This window comes from Sinocyclocheilus anshuiensis, unplaced genomic scaffold, assembly GCF_001515605.1.
Source record: "Sinocyclocheilus anshuiensis isolate Anshui unplaced genomic scaffold, SAMN03320099.WGS_v1.1 scaffold1448, whole genome shotgun sequence".
NCBI lineage: Eukaryota > Metazoa > Chordata > Actinopteri > Cypriniformes > Cyprinidae > Sinocyclocheilus > Sinocyclocheilus anshuiensis.
The window spans coordinates 786,424-801,928 of record NW_015547730.1 but is presented as its reverse complement, the minus strand read 5'-3'; the positions used below and the strand labels follow the sequence as shown (position 1 = coordinate 801,928).

The window sequence follows — 15,505 nt, the reverse complement described above, 5'->3', positions numbered from 1 at the left end:
GTTGTGATTGGCCGAATTCCTCAAGCGTGTGACGGAAATGTTACGTCCCTTACCATATTGTGATGCCTGCGGCAACCACATGTGACGACCCCGGGCTGGACTCCGCTTCGTCCGATCCACAGCGTGAAGTTGAAGTATTTCCTCAGCGACCAGCACGAATCAGCTCCAGGCATGACGAAGTGATATCGTCCTCTTTTGGAAGACCAAACAAAGTAGTTTCGCTTTCACAACGAAGCACACAGCACCTTCACGACATGGCGGCGGCGGCAACAATACTACAGTGAGAATAAAAGTTACGCCTTCTTTTAGGCGTTATGCAAATCTTCCCAGATAGTGACGTATATGTGGGGGCGTGTTAGAACGAGCCGTTTTAGGTAGGCGTGGTTAACTCTTAAGTTTTATAAAGAATATCTCTTTGGATTTGAGACTTTAGTCTTTGCAACTTTACAGATCTTCTTTATGCACCAAGAGCTTGTAACACTCCAAAGAGAAAGGAAAAATTGAAATCGCATTATATGACCCCTTTAAAAATATCCATCCATTTTCCAAACTGCTTGTCTTTTGTAGAATCCAGGGGACATTGGAGCCTATCATATAATGTTTTAATATAATTATTTTAATTATTAATTTATTAAACTCTCCATTAATTATTACTTTGTCTGCTCTGAATGCAAATCAACATTAGCAGTCATGTCTCAGAATTGGAGCCTGGCAGAGGGCATGAGGTGACAGTTATAAGATCAGACAACTGCCTTCTGGAGTGTCTTGAAACCCCTTGAATTTGCTGAGATGTGCAATATAGAGGAGGAGGGAAAGAAAGAGATATCTGGAGGCTTCATATGTGACATGTTACATATACATACATACTCCACCGATGGAGTTTTGGTTCCTTGCTGCTGTCGCCTCTGGCTTGCTTAGTTGGGGACACTTATTTTCCAGCGATATCGTCGACTTGATTGCACAGATACTATTAAACTGAACTGAGCTGGATGATGACATCACTGAATTCAATGATGAACTGCCTTTAACTGAATATTGAGTGTTTACTATTGTCCTTTTGCATTATTGACACACTATTTTCCTATTTAATACTGTAAAGTTTCTTTGACACAATCTGTATTGTTAAAAGTGCTATATAAATAAAGGTGACTTGACTTGACTTGACTTGACATGTATGTCTGGCATGACAAGCTAAACTAAATCGCATGAATAAAAAAAAGGAGAGAGGTCTCAAAAGCCCTGTGTGCTTACAGTATATGTCACTTTCTGAAGTCATCCAGATATTTAGAATAACAAAAACAGTGGAAAGGACACTGGAGTTTCAAATTGGGTAACGGATCTGCTGTATGTCTACCATCATCACATTCTGTCCAAAGATCTGACCTTTCCATAGTGTCTTGTGACCTGTATGTCTTGGTTCATGTCTTGATTAGCTCACTCCTCTGTACCCTGGAGAATATCTGCTGATGAGGCTGAGATGAAGTTTTTCACATGTTGTTCAGCAGTGATGGCAGAGACAGCTGTGCCCTGTGTACTGCTAGCTGTTTGAATCTTTTGGTGGGAATTCCCATGGTTATAAGAGAGGGGAAATTTTGTTAACACATGTGCATGTATCATGTTTTACAGTGATGTAGACATAAAAATCAGCTGTTTTAAGAAGAATAGGCTTAAATAGTCTGAACATGTCAGGACTTTTCAAAAAAGAGTTTTGATTATTGACTCTGCCACTGAAGGCTCTCATATTGTTGTACTTGTGGGAACATACTCATTGTGCACTCAGCATGGAGCATATCACATGTTTATATTCATCACACTGGGTATGTATGTGAAATTAAAACCTCTGCTTTGGCACATGGGTGAGGAATACTGCCCCATTGCGTGCCCAAATTACCCCCTGGATGGCAGTAAGGAGCTTAGATTACTCACGACTGCACAATATGTGATTCATCTGCTGGTAAGAGCCAGCACACCACACGAGAAATCCAGTCTGTGGTACATCCACATATTTATTGATGATCATGTTAGGTGTGTTTGAAGATGTTTTAAACAGTCTGGCCATTGAGTACAGCCAAAACACACACACACTAGCGTATTTTCACAGCTGAGAGGCTATTTTTGTCCCGTTGGTGTATCATATTTCATTCCTTCACGCAAGCTGAGGGCAGATTTTGGTCTTTCTGTCTCATCTTGCTGACAGGCTAGTGTCTTGATCAGGGGCCTTCAGCCGTTTTCAAGAATCCTTCAAGTGATTTCAAGTCTGTTGTGCACTTAAAAAAATGCAAACCTAAAAAGGGAAGTAATGACTTTAAGTCAAAAATGTTATTTAATAATACTGAGCCTAAATACACCATTTTATAACAATTACCAGTTATTAATATAATTATACAGTCGTGTACTTTACATTTTTTTATGTAATATATTTTAATATGTAAGGAACAATGAAACATTTAGATTATTAAAAATTAATATTTTACTCACTCTCATGTCATCCTAAACCTCCATTGTTTGGTTCTCAGCATTTTTCAAATATTTTTGAAGAAGAAACAAAGTCATGCAGGTTTGAGCAAGCATGAGGGTGAGTAAATTATGACATTTTTGGATGAACTTATCGCTTTAACTTCATCTTTGGTCAAAGTTAAAGCAATATTGTATTTGTTTAAAAAACATTTATTTTGTCAGACTTCCTGGAGTACCATCATGGTACCAGCTTGTGGTCACAGAGCCTCACCCATGAATGAACTTCAGCCATTTAAACAGACTTTTTATTTAAGTCAGAAATGTTATTTAATATAACTGAATCAACCTAAACATTAATTTATATCACCAAATTACGTAGGTTAAATCATGTAGAAATAACTCTTTAAAGCAGTGTTTCTCAACCCTGGTCCTGGGCGCCCCCCATCACTGCACATTTTGTGTCTCCAAGGTTGAGAAACACTGCTTTAAAGTAACAGTTGCAGGTCACCACAGCATCTCACCAGAGGGCAACAGTGAGCTTTTTCAGATCATTATCCCAGTGAACAATAAATATACTAAAATGTATTTGAAATACATTTATTTCATGCTAAGTATACTACAAATATATTCACATATTTATGTACACTTAATGCACTTTAATTGTGCGGAAGCAGTGCTGAAGTGCTAAAGATATACTGAAGTATATTTGATTGTGCTAAAGTGGAACTATTGCAAGTATACTTTAGGTACACTTAAATATCTTGCATTTAAAGACCGATATTATTCAAAGGTCATACAATCATCATCAATAGTGACATTAAAACGCATTATAGTCTTAATATTGTGTAATAATAATAAAATGTGCATTGTGCACAAGTCTCCAAATAAAGTTTAGCTAATTAAATTTTTATATCAGTAAGTCTCAAGAAATAAGTCAGTAAATATGTTAATAATTTGAACAATACTTAGTATGAAATAAATTTATTTTAAATACATAATTTTTTACTAGGGTACATTCAGGTCATATAGCTTAAGCCCACAGTATCCACTCATTATATTGATTAAAACCTTCTTCCTCCATCATATCAGTCTCTGCTGGTTTTTGTAAGGGAAAGCAATTGGGTTGATAGGAAGAGGACAGCCACTCGACAATCTGTTAGAAATTACAAGAGAAACATGCAAGTTCGGTGCCATTATTTTACTGATCTCACAATGTCTTATATTTTCTCCAGGTTGAAGTTCCCATCTGATCTGGATGAGTTGAGGGAACTAGCTGAGCTGCTGCAGTTCTATAAGACAGAACACACTGGATATGTGTTCATCCTCTTTTGCAGTGCCTACCTCTACAAGCAGTCCTTCGCCATTCCAGGCTCATCCTTTTTGGTTGGTAACAGAGGTCTACTCTGTGATACTATTAGTAGACCTGCTTGAAAACACCTCATTAGACTGAAATAAAAGCTTTATCACCAGTTTCTCTAAATGCCATTTACATCATGTTTCCTTTCCTGGACATAATCCAATAGAAGCAGGGCTGGATTGGTAATCGGGCATACCGGGCATTTTCCCAGTGGGCCGATGCACTTAAGGGGGCGACAGAATGTTTTTTGTTTTTTTTTGCCGAGGACCATCACGCAGGGACAGTGAGCAGCCAGTGGCCCATTGGTTTGTCTCCTGTATTGACAGAGTAAAACATCCAATCACAATGCGCTACAGACGGAGCGATGAAGTATTTTGCTCCGCCGATATAAAGATCGCATCACCCCAACTTCTTCCTCGTCGGCATTTCCCATGTTTTCACAACAGATTTATCAAGAACAGGCTTGCTCTGCGGTGAGTGATGCGGGCCAAAGAGTAAGGCAGGAGGAGAAGAAGACACTACATACACTACCAGTCAAAATTATTTGAGCAGTCCAAAAAATGCCAGGGCCGATTTTTTGTCCCAGTCCAGCCCTGCATAGAAGTGTGCTTAATTGTATTGAATGTGCACTTATAATGTAGTTCAGAAAAGTGTAAAGAGAGTACACTTTCATGACAGTTTCTTACATTTTAAAAAGTGCACTTTGTAATAATGTCAAATTAAGTTTCAAGTACATTTTAATTCATTATGTTTTAATAATGCTTTAAAGTATACTTATTCTGATGTGCTGACTAACATACACAGTACTAATGGTACTAAATTGCGGCTACATCATTACAAATATGTAATAAATATATATAACCGCACTCCAGTGGTTTGAGTCTTACCTCTCAGATAGGTCCTTCAAGGTATCTTGGAGCAGTGAGGTTTCCAAGTCCCAACATCTAACTACTGGAGTGCCTCAGGGCTCAGTTCTTGGTCCACTTCTCTTCTCTGTCTACATGGCATCACTAGGTTCTGTCATTCAGAAACATGGCTTTTCATATCACTGCTATGCTGATGACACTCATCTCTACCTCTTATTCCATTCTGATGATCCGACGATAGCTGCTCGCATCTCAGCTTGTCTAACAGACATTTCTTGCTGGATGAAGGACCATCACCTTCAACTCAACCTTACCAAGACAGAACTGCTTGTGGTTCCATCAAATATATAATTTCATTACAATTTCGCCATCCAGTTAGGCACATCAACCATAACTCCTTCAAAAACAGCCAGAAACCTTGGAGTTGTGATTGATGATCAGCTAACTTTCTCAGACGACATTGCTAAAACTACCCGGTCCTGCAGATTTTCTTTATTCAACATCAGGAAGATCAGGCCCTTTCTTTCGGAACATGCTTCACAACTCCTTGTTCAAGCTCTTGTTCTGTTCAGAATGGAATATTGCGATGCTCTCTTGGCAGGTCTTCCAGCCAGTTCTATCAAACCTTTACAATTAATCCAGAACGTGGCAGCAAGGTTCATTTTTAACGAGCCGAAAAGAATGCACGTCACACCTCTGTTTATCAGTTTGCACTGGCTATCAATAGCTGCTCGCATAAAATTCAAGGCATTAATGTTTGCCTACAAAACCACCACTGGCTCTGCACCCCTTTACCTAAATTCATTACTTCAAAATTATGTGCTGTCTAGAAGCTTGCATTCTGCAAGTGAACGGCGCTTTATTGTGCATCCCAAAGAGGCACAAAATCACTTTCATGGACTTTTAAATTAAATGTTCCCTCCTGGTGGAATGACCTGCCCAACTCATTCCGAGCAGCTGAGTCCTTAGCCATCTTCAAGAAACGGCTAAAAACACATCTGTTCCATCTTTATTTGACCCTTTAACTCTAGCACTCTCTATTCTAATTCTATTATTTTAAAAAATTGCTCCTTTTAGACTTGCGCTCTATTTATTTACTGCTTGTTTTCTTAAAAAAAAAAACTAACTAGCTTCTCTATTCTTTTTGTATTCTATTTAGGCCTATTTGTTTTCTTTTTATTTATTATACAATTAACAAAAAGCACAAAAAAGGCCTCTAACACTAGCTTGTTCTATTCTTTTTCTATTCTATCTATTTTTCTTTTTATTTATTGTATAATTAAATAAAACCTTGCTACGTGTACTGCGTTAAGCTAACTGAGACTTGTCATAGCACTTGCATATAATTGCTCTTTTGTTGATTTTGATTGCTTCCATTGTCCTCATTTGTAAGTCGCTTTGGATAAAAGCATCTGCTGAATGACTAAATGTAAATGTAAATATTCAAATACATGACACAAGTGTCAACATGACATGACATTAAAGTATATTTTAGTTGAACATAAATGCTTGTCAATACATTCAGCAGTACACTTGAACCATCTTTTAAAGACAACTACTTGAGTAATACTTAAGAGGGTCAAGAGTCAAAAACCCTTCGTTGCATTTAATATAAATTTAAACCACAACATTACATTACATTTAAATGTAAAAATACATTTTTAAATGTGAAATAAATGTAAAACACTATACATTAAAAGTGTCAATTTTTAAGTTAAGTACTTAAAGTACTTTGATTTTTATACTGAAATGGTAACCTAAACATGCTAACTAAATTAACTGATTTTATTATTATTTTATAAATATTATTTTCTGAACAAACAGATATACATTATTTATATGAACAAAGCAAATATTTATGGGTTAAATCAGGCAGAAAGAGCTCCTTAGGGTAATAACTGCAGGTTACCACTTTTTGGTGTTGAAGGATGGAAATGGTACTTCTTTTTCACAAGGGACGCTTACTATATATACAAACAGTACAGTTATTTATATATAATATGTGACTGTATGTAGCTGATGACCTAATAAAAAAGCCTTTACTGTCAATTTTTCTTGTCATGTCTAGAACATGCTGGCGGGGGCATTATTTGGGCCATGGCATGGACTCCTCATCGCCTGCACTTTGACTACTGTGGGTTCCACCAACTGCTACCTGCTGTCCCGTACATTTGGCAAACGCCACATCGCCAGGCTCTTCCCTGAGAAGGTGGCCATGCTGCAGAAAATGGTGGGTCACCTCTGGGTGTTTAGCACATGATAGAGGTATTTCCCATTAATGAATGTTGTAAAAATAGTCAGTGAATATATGTGTGACTTTGCATTTTGTCTGTTTATACTGTACTGAGTACACAGCACAACTATCATGATAGCAACACAACAATATAGTGTAAAATAGAGTAACAATATAGAACTACTTTTTTTTTTTTCTTGCTGATCATCAATCCTGAATCCATTTTTAATGCTTTAGAGCTCAAGCATTTAAAGTGGCCAACAAGGTATTTGCAGCACATTAGTGCCTCAGTGTGGATGCTAATATAGTTATAGTTCTTGCTGTTAGTTATTGTTCTTAGTGTGAACAGGCCTTAATATACAAAAAGTTTATTCAGGTGTGCTTCTAGTATACTTCTTTTAACCTACAATATAATAGCATACTTTCAGTCTACTGTTTATCTACTTATCATAGATATACTTAATATTATACTTAAGTATACTTCGCTTATACATATATATAGCATACAGAAACGTATATTAGGCCCATGCTTGTGCCTAATCTTTAGTTTGAGATTAATTTAAGAAAGTATAATTTAGTATTAGTGTTCTAATATTAAACTTGGCTTGATTTATGAAGTAAGTTCATTCTTATGTGACTTATGAAATAACAAGTCAGGGTAACACTTTATTTTAAGGTGCCCTTGTTACACTTTACATGTACTTACTATTTATAATAACAATAAATTATGCATAATTACATGCAAGTAACCCTAATCCTAACCCTAACCATATAGTAAGTACATGTAGTTAATTAATATTACTCAGTACTTAAATGTATAATTACACTGTAACAAGGACACCTTAAAATAAAGTGTCACCCAAGTCAGCTTTGGGTGGAATAGCTAGAGTAAATAGTACATAGGTGGAACTAAACCTGATCTTTTTGGACACTGTATAAACAGACAAACATTTGGCTGATTTAATTTCTTTCAATGTAAACTATAAAATGTTGAGTACACTTAAAGAAAGTTGCAGCTTAAAAACTATTAAACTTTCTGTTAATTAGTTTACTGAGAGAGTATACTTGTACTTTTATAAACTAGTGGGATAGATGCATATAACTAGTAAACTAGCATTATAACAGAATATGTTCACTTGTAGTTCACAGTATATTTACAATACAGGAAAAAACTTGTGTACTCAAAGTTTACTTCTATTATGCTTAAAGTACACTAAAGTGTATACTTTTATAAACTAAAATGTGGGCCAATTTACTTCAAATGTCTGCTAAATTAATAAATAAGCAGTATACTATTATATTGATTTTAGTATACTTAGTACATAGAATACTGTATACTTGGAAAATATATTTGAACTTAAGTTTACCAAATAAAATTATCCCAAAGTATATATATATATATATATATATATATATATATAGTAAGGGATACTTTGTAATTATATTTAATATATGTTTAAAATAGCTCAATTTGGCAACCTTGATCATAATCATTATTTTCATATTATAATACTCTGGAGTTGAAACATAATGCAACATGAGCACATGATGAATCTCTCTATGTTAGGTGGAAGAGAACAGGAGTAGTCTGTTCTTCTTCTTGCTCTTTCTGCGGTTCTTTCCCATGACGCCAAACTGGTTTCTGAATGTCACCTCTCCAATCCTCAACATCCCCATCCCCATATTCTTTTTCTCCATCCTCATTGGTGAGCTTACAGTACATCTTCAGTTATACATTCATGTATTTTTATGTTATAGGTGTACTTACAATCCACTGCAATTCTACAGTTTTTTCTTCTTCTAAATTTTCCTAATGATTCCATTTTGAGCTTCTATAGTTTTTAGGTGGCCAGAATCTAAACAATTATTAAGTAAAAATACAGCTTCTGGAGAAAAACAACCCTTATGATCTTAAAGGCTTATTTTCTTCCTAGGTCTAATCCCTTATAATTTTATCTGTGTCCGTACGGGTGCCATCTTGTCTGAGATCCACTCATTGGACGACATCTTTTCTTGGAGGACCCTGTTTCAGCTCCTGTTGATTGCGTGTGTGGCTCTACTTCCTGGAGCTCTGATCCGCCGCTATAGTCAGGCCCGCCTCAAACTTGATGGCCTGGAACCCAATGGACACCAAAAGGTCCTGAACGATCGCAAGACTAGATGAACCGAAGACACACAGAAGAAGAGACTGCAGTCTGTTAATATGGGACTGATCATTGGTCTGGAGTTACAGCTGAGGATTTGGTTATGAATGTCTGAATGCAGAGTGGAACTGACATGGAAAGAAATAGAAAATATGAATTACCAAATGTCTATAATTGCCGACGTTACATATATAACACTGGACATTGCCTCATTATATAGGAAAAAATTAATCTGACGGCCTAGCCTTTGTTTTTTTATTGAAGCAAAAAATATTTACTTATGTTTTCAAATGTTGTTTAGTGACGATGTTTGTTTGTAGCTTTATGTGTGTTTATGGCTTTATTTAGTTGTGGAAACTGTAAATAACTAAGTTCCATGTGTTTTTGAGTGTTTACACATTTTACCAAAATAGAACTGATAAGTTTGCCCCCCCCCCCCATGTAAATAGCTCTAGGGTAACAAAATCTTTCTGCTCAAGACCTGCACATAAAAAGTAATTTATTACATAAAAATATTTGTATTTAAAAGTAGTACTACAGTTTTACTTAAACTGTATCCAACTTTATAACTTAAAAAGAGATGCAGCCATTTGTAACTTGAATATGCGAGGCTTGCCATGTCATTCTTGTAATATTATTTCAACAGAATGTAGTCAATATAAACACTGGTTTGTAGCACAAATAGTTTTTCAATTACTGCACTTGTTATTCTTCTTGTTATTACCTATACCAGCTAATGAATCAGGATTTGCAAATTCATAGCTTACTTCTGCGCTGAAAAATAAGGTGCATACCACTAAAGTGATTTTTAAAGATTATTAGATATTATATTCATTATCCTCAAGCGTCCTATCAGGGTGTTCTTTTATTTGCAAGTTAGTATCATGCCTTAAATATAGACTTGTGCACTGATCATTTACATGATCGCCTAAATCTTTTGGAGTTGCATAGTACATTCAGGGATTGATAACTGACTTGGTCATACATATACAACTTGCTTTGTTATACTTGCACATGTGCATAATTCATTTCTAGCTACAAAAAAATAAAAACGCACACTACTAATGACCTGTTTTGGACAGTAAGGCAGTATTAATGCAGTGTTTAAATTTACAGCATAAAATGGCACTTTAAATATATCTCATCCATTCAGCTTCAGATGCAGCTTAACCTTTACACATTTAATTACTGCATTACAGTAGCTGTCCTGTTTTAAGCCATTTATGGAAAAATAAATCAATGTCTTAATGTGTACATAAGTTGTTAAGGTTTAGTTTTTGCATTAAAAACTGCTGATTGAGTGCTTGAAAGTTATAATTCTATTATAACCAAGTTATAATGGCTGTTTTCACAACTAAGCAGTACTTAAAAAGTTTCATGCAGTTTAAATTCAATAATAAAAACATTTGAAGCTATTTAACATCTTATTGTAACCTATATGTTAAATTATGTGGAATGGATGTATACATGGTAAAATTGCTGAAATGAGTGATATAATTATACCATATTGGCAGCTGAAAGCATAATAAAATTAGCCAAACTATTTCTAGAGAGTTCTATGGGTGCATATTTTATGCTGATCAAATTATGTGTAAAAATGCATGGAAGTATAACTGCAGGATAAGAATATTGTGATATTCTATTAATATAGTGTATTAATATATTCCAACAGAAATCAAGGGTTCACTTTAGCATCTTGTGGAAGCCAGTTTCTGCCCTGGGATAAAAAAAAAATTAAAGGTAATTGTGACTTTTTATCTCATAGTTCAGACATTGTTTGAGATTTAAAAAAAAAAAAGTAATTGCATAAATCTGCAATTCTGATAAGTCAGAACTGTGAGATAAAAAGTAGAAATGATCTACTCGAAATTCAGACTTGAAATTGCAAGTGGAAAAAAAAAGTCAGAATTCTGACATTTTTAGAGAAAAACAAGAGCCAGAAGTGTGAGATAAACTTATAATTGCGGTAAGAAAATATGAATTGCGAGATAAAAATGATCAATTACCTTTTTTTTTTGTGGCGGAAACAAGCTTCCACAGAATCTTTAAGCTAATGACACAAGTAAACGATATATTGATACAAAGATGAAGAAAACAACAACAACATTATTTTAAAGACTGTTTATTTCTAATATCCATGTGAAGACATAAAAACATAAAAACAGATGTGTATTCATGATTGTTCACTCACACTCCTATTGTCCCCAACTCACCCACACTTGGCTAGAGCCAGTAGTATACCAATGGAATATGTCCCCCTTTTGCCCAGATCTGAAATTAGTTTGTTTACCCATTTTTACATTGTGTGACATTATTATAAGAGTTGATCAGATAAGGGACAGGCTTATCAAACACCCAGAAGTATTCACGGTACAAGTGGTCAATAAAGACATTTTGAACATGGTAGAATGTGAAGAGAAACGGACTCAGAGACGGCTGCAGAAGTAATACAGCAAAGACTAGGTTTCATGTACATGTTTTCTTTGTAAATGATATGAGAAGAGAGACTGCTGGACATCCCTCCCATTTGACACAGCAAAATTTTACTACAGAAACCCAAACTGATAGGATCAAATTCAGTTGTGTCTAATATTGTTATGCTAACATTCAGCAGTAAACTGGCGGAGATTATTCTTATAATAAAACCTCACAAATATGCTGTTAGAATAACATTCAAAACTGACTTGTTATTGGCCAACTCATCAGATATGACCTTCAAAACAGAAAAATTACAGAGCCATTTGTAACAGAGTAACGTAAAGATAATGTTCTAAATACAGGTTGAAGAACACTGCATATGGTTGGATTAAGCTGTATTCTTAGACACTATATATCTGTCAAGACAGTTATTTCAGTTCAAACATAAACTGCAAGAAACAAAGTACTGTCAACACAAACGTTCAGTTGCTCAAGAGTTGCATTGACCTCAAGAGCCCATTTGAGTCAAACGGTTCATAAAGCAACAATCAGTTTCTGAAACCTCTTTCGCAAGAACAAGCAGGCCAAGTTGGTGCCTTGCGCTAACCCTTTTTTTCTTCTTGTTCTTTTATTTAGAAAAATTAAAAATGCTCTAAGTTTGAGAGCTTTACAAGGTATACAAAATATGCAAAAGGGAGAAAAGATCAGATTGAGGTACCCTGTTCTTGAGGTAGAACGGTATATTGTACTGGTTCACACAAAGCTGCGTGGACTTTCAATATATAATTTTCATGTCTCAATCATGGTTTTATCAGTTGCTTTAAATCAATGTTACGCTCTATGACTGTACAGTACTGCAATGCTGGCTGTTTGCATTTGATCAGTCAAGAAATACTAAAACCAATATTTTTGAACTGTCACCTATATACACATTACATAATTTTTTTTTATTCCATTAGCCTTTCAGATGTGCAACATTAAAAGGCTTAATGACATCATCCCTCACCAATCACATCACCTTTATATATTACGAAAAAATGGGACGTCTTTACAAACGATTAAAAAAAAACACCTTGTCTTGGCTTTGCTCTTCTCTTTTGTCAAAAATGCATTTATAGACATTTATGTTGTCTCGGTCTATGCATACATTCCCTTATGCAAACACACTTGTGTGCACTCATCTCAGCACGTGAAACCAGAGGGGGGAAAGATAAATTATGTTTGCTACACAGAAAGTACATGTTTGCAGAAGGCATTTGCATCATATACATTCACGAGTGTCAGGAAGACCTCAAGGACTCCCCATGGGCTCCCGTTACAGGACCTACAGACAAGGTGCAGATTGAACACGAAACTCAGCTTTTTCATGTGCATACACTACCATTCAAAAGTTCAGGCTTGTAAGAATTTTTTCATCTTCTGTAATATTCTGAAATATTATAATTTAAAATAACTGTTTTCTATGGGAATATACATTACAAAGTAATATATTCCTGTGATGCAAAGCTGAATTACTCTAGTCCTCAGTGTCTCATGATCCTTCAGAAATCAGTCTAATGTGCTGATCTGCCGCTCAAGAATCATTTCTTATTATAATCAATGTTGAAAAAACAAATATCAAGTACTGCTTCATATGTTTGAGGAAACCATGATACTTATTTTCAGGATTCTTCTTTTAAAAGTTAAAGTTTTAAAACTTTAAAAATAGAAATCTTTTGCAACATTATAAATGTCTTTACTGTCACTTTTGATAAATTTAATGCATCCTTGCAGGATAGAAAATATTTTCTTTAAAAAATAAAGAAATCATACTGACCACAAACTTTTGAACAGTAGTGTAAGGTGTAATAAGTGGGGAGTACAGGATATCAACGTTAGATTCCCAAAGTATCTAGATCTACCTCTCTTTAGGGACTGCACTGTTTTTTTGTTGTTGTTTTTTTTACAGTTGGCACACAGACAGCTCTTATTTTGTGTGACAAATAAGTCGGGAACATGGAAACATTTAAGAGAAAGCAATATAATTTAAAAAAAGAGAAAAGAGAACAGGGCAGCAAGCAGAGGAGAAATGCTCAGACTCAGCAATGCAAACGAGGAACTGGAAGTGAAATGCTGGCACACAGCAGGCACCCTTTTACATGTACGTTCCTTTGTAACATCACTTAATGCTTTTAGTTACCGTGCTGTACTAATTAGTTACTAGAAAAGTCAAACAAATCTGATTACTCACATTAAATAGCCTGAAATGAGTTTCCAAAGAAAATTCTGTTGAATAAACCTATAGAATTGTTTTTAGAATCTTATTAACATATTGCTGTGCAATTTATTATATCTCCTAATAAATTAGTAGATCTGATGCACAACTAGACCTGCAAGTCCTATAAAATCTACCTGCAGTGTGCATTCACCTCATCCAGCAGTCTACTTCACGGCGCACAAATCCTCACATCAGCTTAATCAGTAACAAAAAGAGCTCAATATGAAATATCAGGTCCATGGTCATAAAAAGATCTCTGACCTGATAACGCTCTCGATCATCCTCATTCATATCCGCATGACCAAACGTTTTTGTGCTTTAAGTACTTCGGTTGTTTTAAACTGCTGGTCCTCTTCATCAGCTTCTGTCTCTCTCTGTTTCCCGCTCTGTCTCACTCTCCCTTTGTCTATTTCTTGAATTTCGTTTTGTCCTCGCATGAGCTACATTCATTAGCTGCTGCTTGCTGGTGTCCGCTGATCATTTTGATGGTTGTGAAGGTGTTGGCACCGTTTGCTGGTGTTTCCGCTCTTGCTGTTTCACCTGTTGAACGATCTCCCTTATCTTGCGCTGGGCAGTCTGCAAACAAACACACCATAGCCGAAGGTGACTGGGGCGCACATGCAAATACATTATGTGCATCAACAGATAATATTTTAAGAACCTGAACAAATCATATGTAATCCTGAATAACAAGCTTTTAGTTTGGACACAGTCTGGCCCAAACCACTCTTTCATTCAAGCCTCATTCAAAACTGGTTAATGTTCACAATGAGAGAGTGAGCAGTCTAAAACAGGAAAGTCAAAAGTACCAGTACTGTAGTAACAAGCTGATACCAAGATTGGAAAAAAAAAGATGAATTTATGAATCTTACTTATGACTAAGGACAAATCTCATGAATAATAATGTTGCTTTGTGACCATCCAGGACCTGCCAATAGTGTAAAAGAACTAATATTTGTGCTCTGGTGGTTCTAGGTGAACTTAGGAACTACTGGTCACAAAAACAAAACACAGTGAAAATTACAACCAGTAGTAGTTGTAAAGTAAGCCAGTTTCTACCACACTGCACTACGGCTGGGTATCGGTCAAAATTTTTCGAAAAAAAAAAATTTTGGTTTTATTTTTTAGCTTGTTGACTCATCTCCTGAGCCACTGCACAAAGGAACAAAATGTAACCAACACAATAAATCAGTGCAAAATAGTTTTAATAAAGCTCAAATAGTCTTCAGTTTACACATCTGTTAGGCTACATTTACACGAGTGCGTGTTCGTTTTAAAACGCTTCAGCATTAGCAGCTTCCAGCGCTGTCTGCCTGTGTTCTCCCATGATCAGAGTCAGAGCAGAGATAATAACATATTTAATTTCAGCAACATTACATGGCCAAAACACACATTAGACGGCAATCGGAAGTTATTACAAACACTCGATGGTGGTTTAAAGTGAGTTTTGAGTAGAAGTGGAATATAAATTTTATTTATTGTCTTATGTAGCATGATGCTACAGTTTGCATGAATGGTCACATAACACGCGCTTCGGTCGTGTAGTATGAATGGACATCTGCATATGATCGGAACTCCACGCAGATCCCGCGCTACTCTCCATTGGAAATGAATGACTGAATTAACAGTCTGTTGCTTGTCGTTTGTCGGAGATAGTGGAAAGCAGGCTTGAAACGCAGTGGAAACGGCAGTATGACGAGGATCGTTTTCATTTTAAAACATAAATGCACCAGTGTAACTGTAGTCTTACATCTAAGGGGGCTGGGACACATT

The 15,505-nt window shown here is 35.7% G+C and overlaps 2 protein-coding genes across 9 annotated transcripts in view; one reads left to right on the top strand and one right to left on the bottom strand.

The window, feature by feature from the left end:
• Positions 1-10,821, top strand: part of tmem41ab (transmembrane protein 41ab) — a 13,934-nt gene extending 3,113 nt beyond the window's left edge. The window contains exons 2-5 of one of the 2 annotated variants that reach the window (XM_016507242.1): positions 3,690-3,840; positions 6,749-6,910; positions 8,481-8,619; positions 8,848-10,821. In XM_016507242.1, the coding sequence (XP_016362728.1) occupies positions 3,690-3,840; positions 6,749-6,910; positions 8,481-8,619; positions 8,848-9,077 (682 nt within the window). In that variant the 3' untranslated portion in view covers positions 9,078-10,821. The remainder of the gene's footprint in view (positions 1-3,689; positions 3,841-6,748; positions 6,911-8,480; positions 8,620-8,847) is intronic. The other variant, XM_016507243.1, reaches the window with a different exon arrangement.
• Positions 10,822-13,411: 2,590 nt separating this feature from the next.
• Positions 13,412-15,505, bottom strand: part of LOC107704342 (insulin-like growth factor 2 mRNA-binding protein 2) — a 43,722-nt gene continuing 41,628 nt past the window's right edge. For all 7 annotated transcript variants that reach the window (XM_016507235.1, XM_016507236.1, XM_016507237.1 and 4 more), the window contains one exon: positions 13,412-14,308. In XM_016507235.1, the coding sequence (XP_016362721.1) occupies positions 14,210-14,308 (99 nt within the window). In that variant the 3' untranslated portion in view covers positions 13,412-14,209. The remainder of the gene's footprint in view (positions 14,309-15,505) is intronic.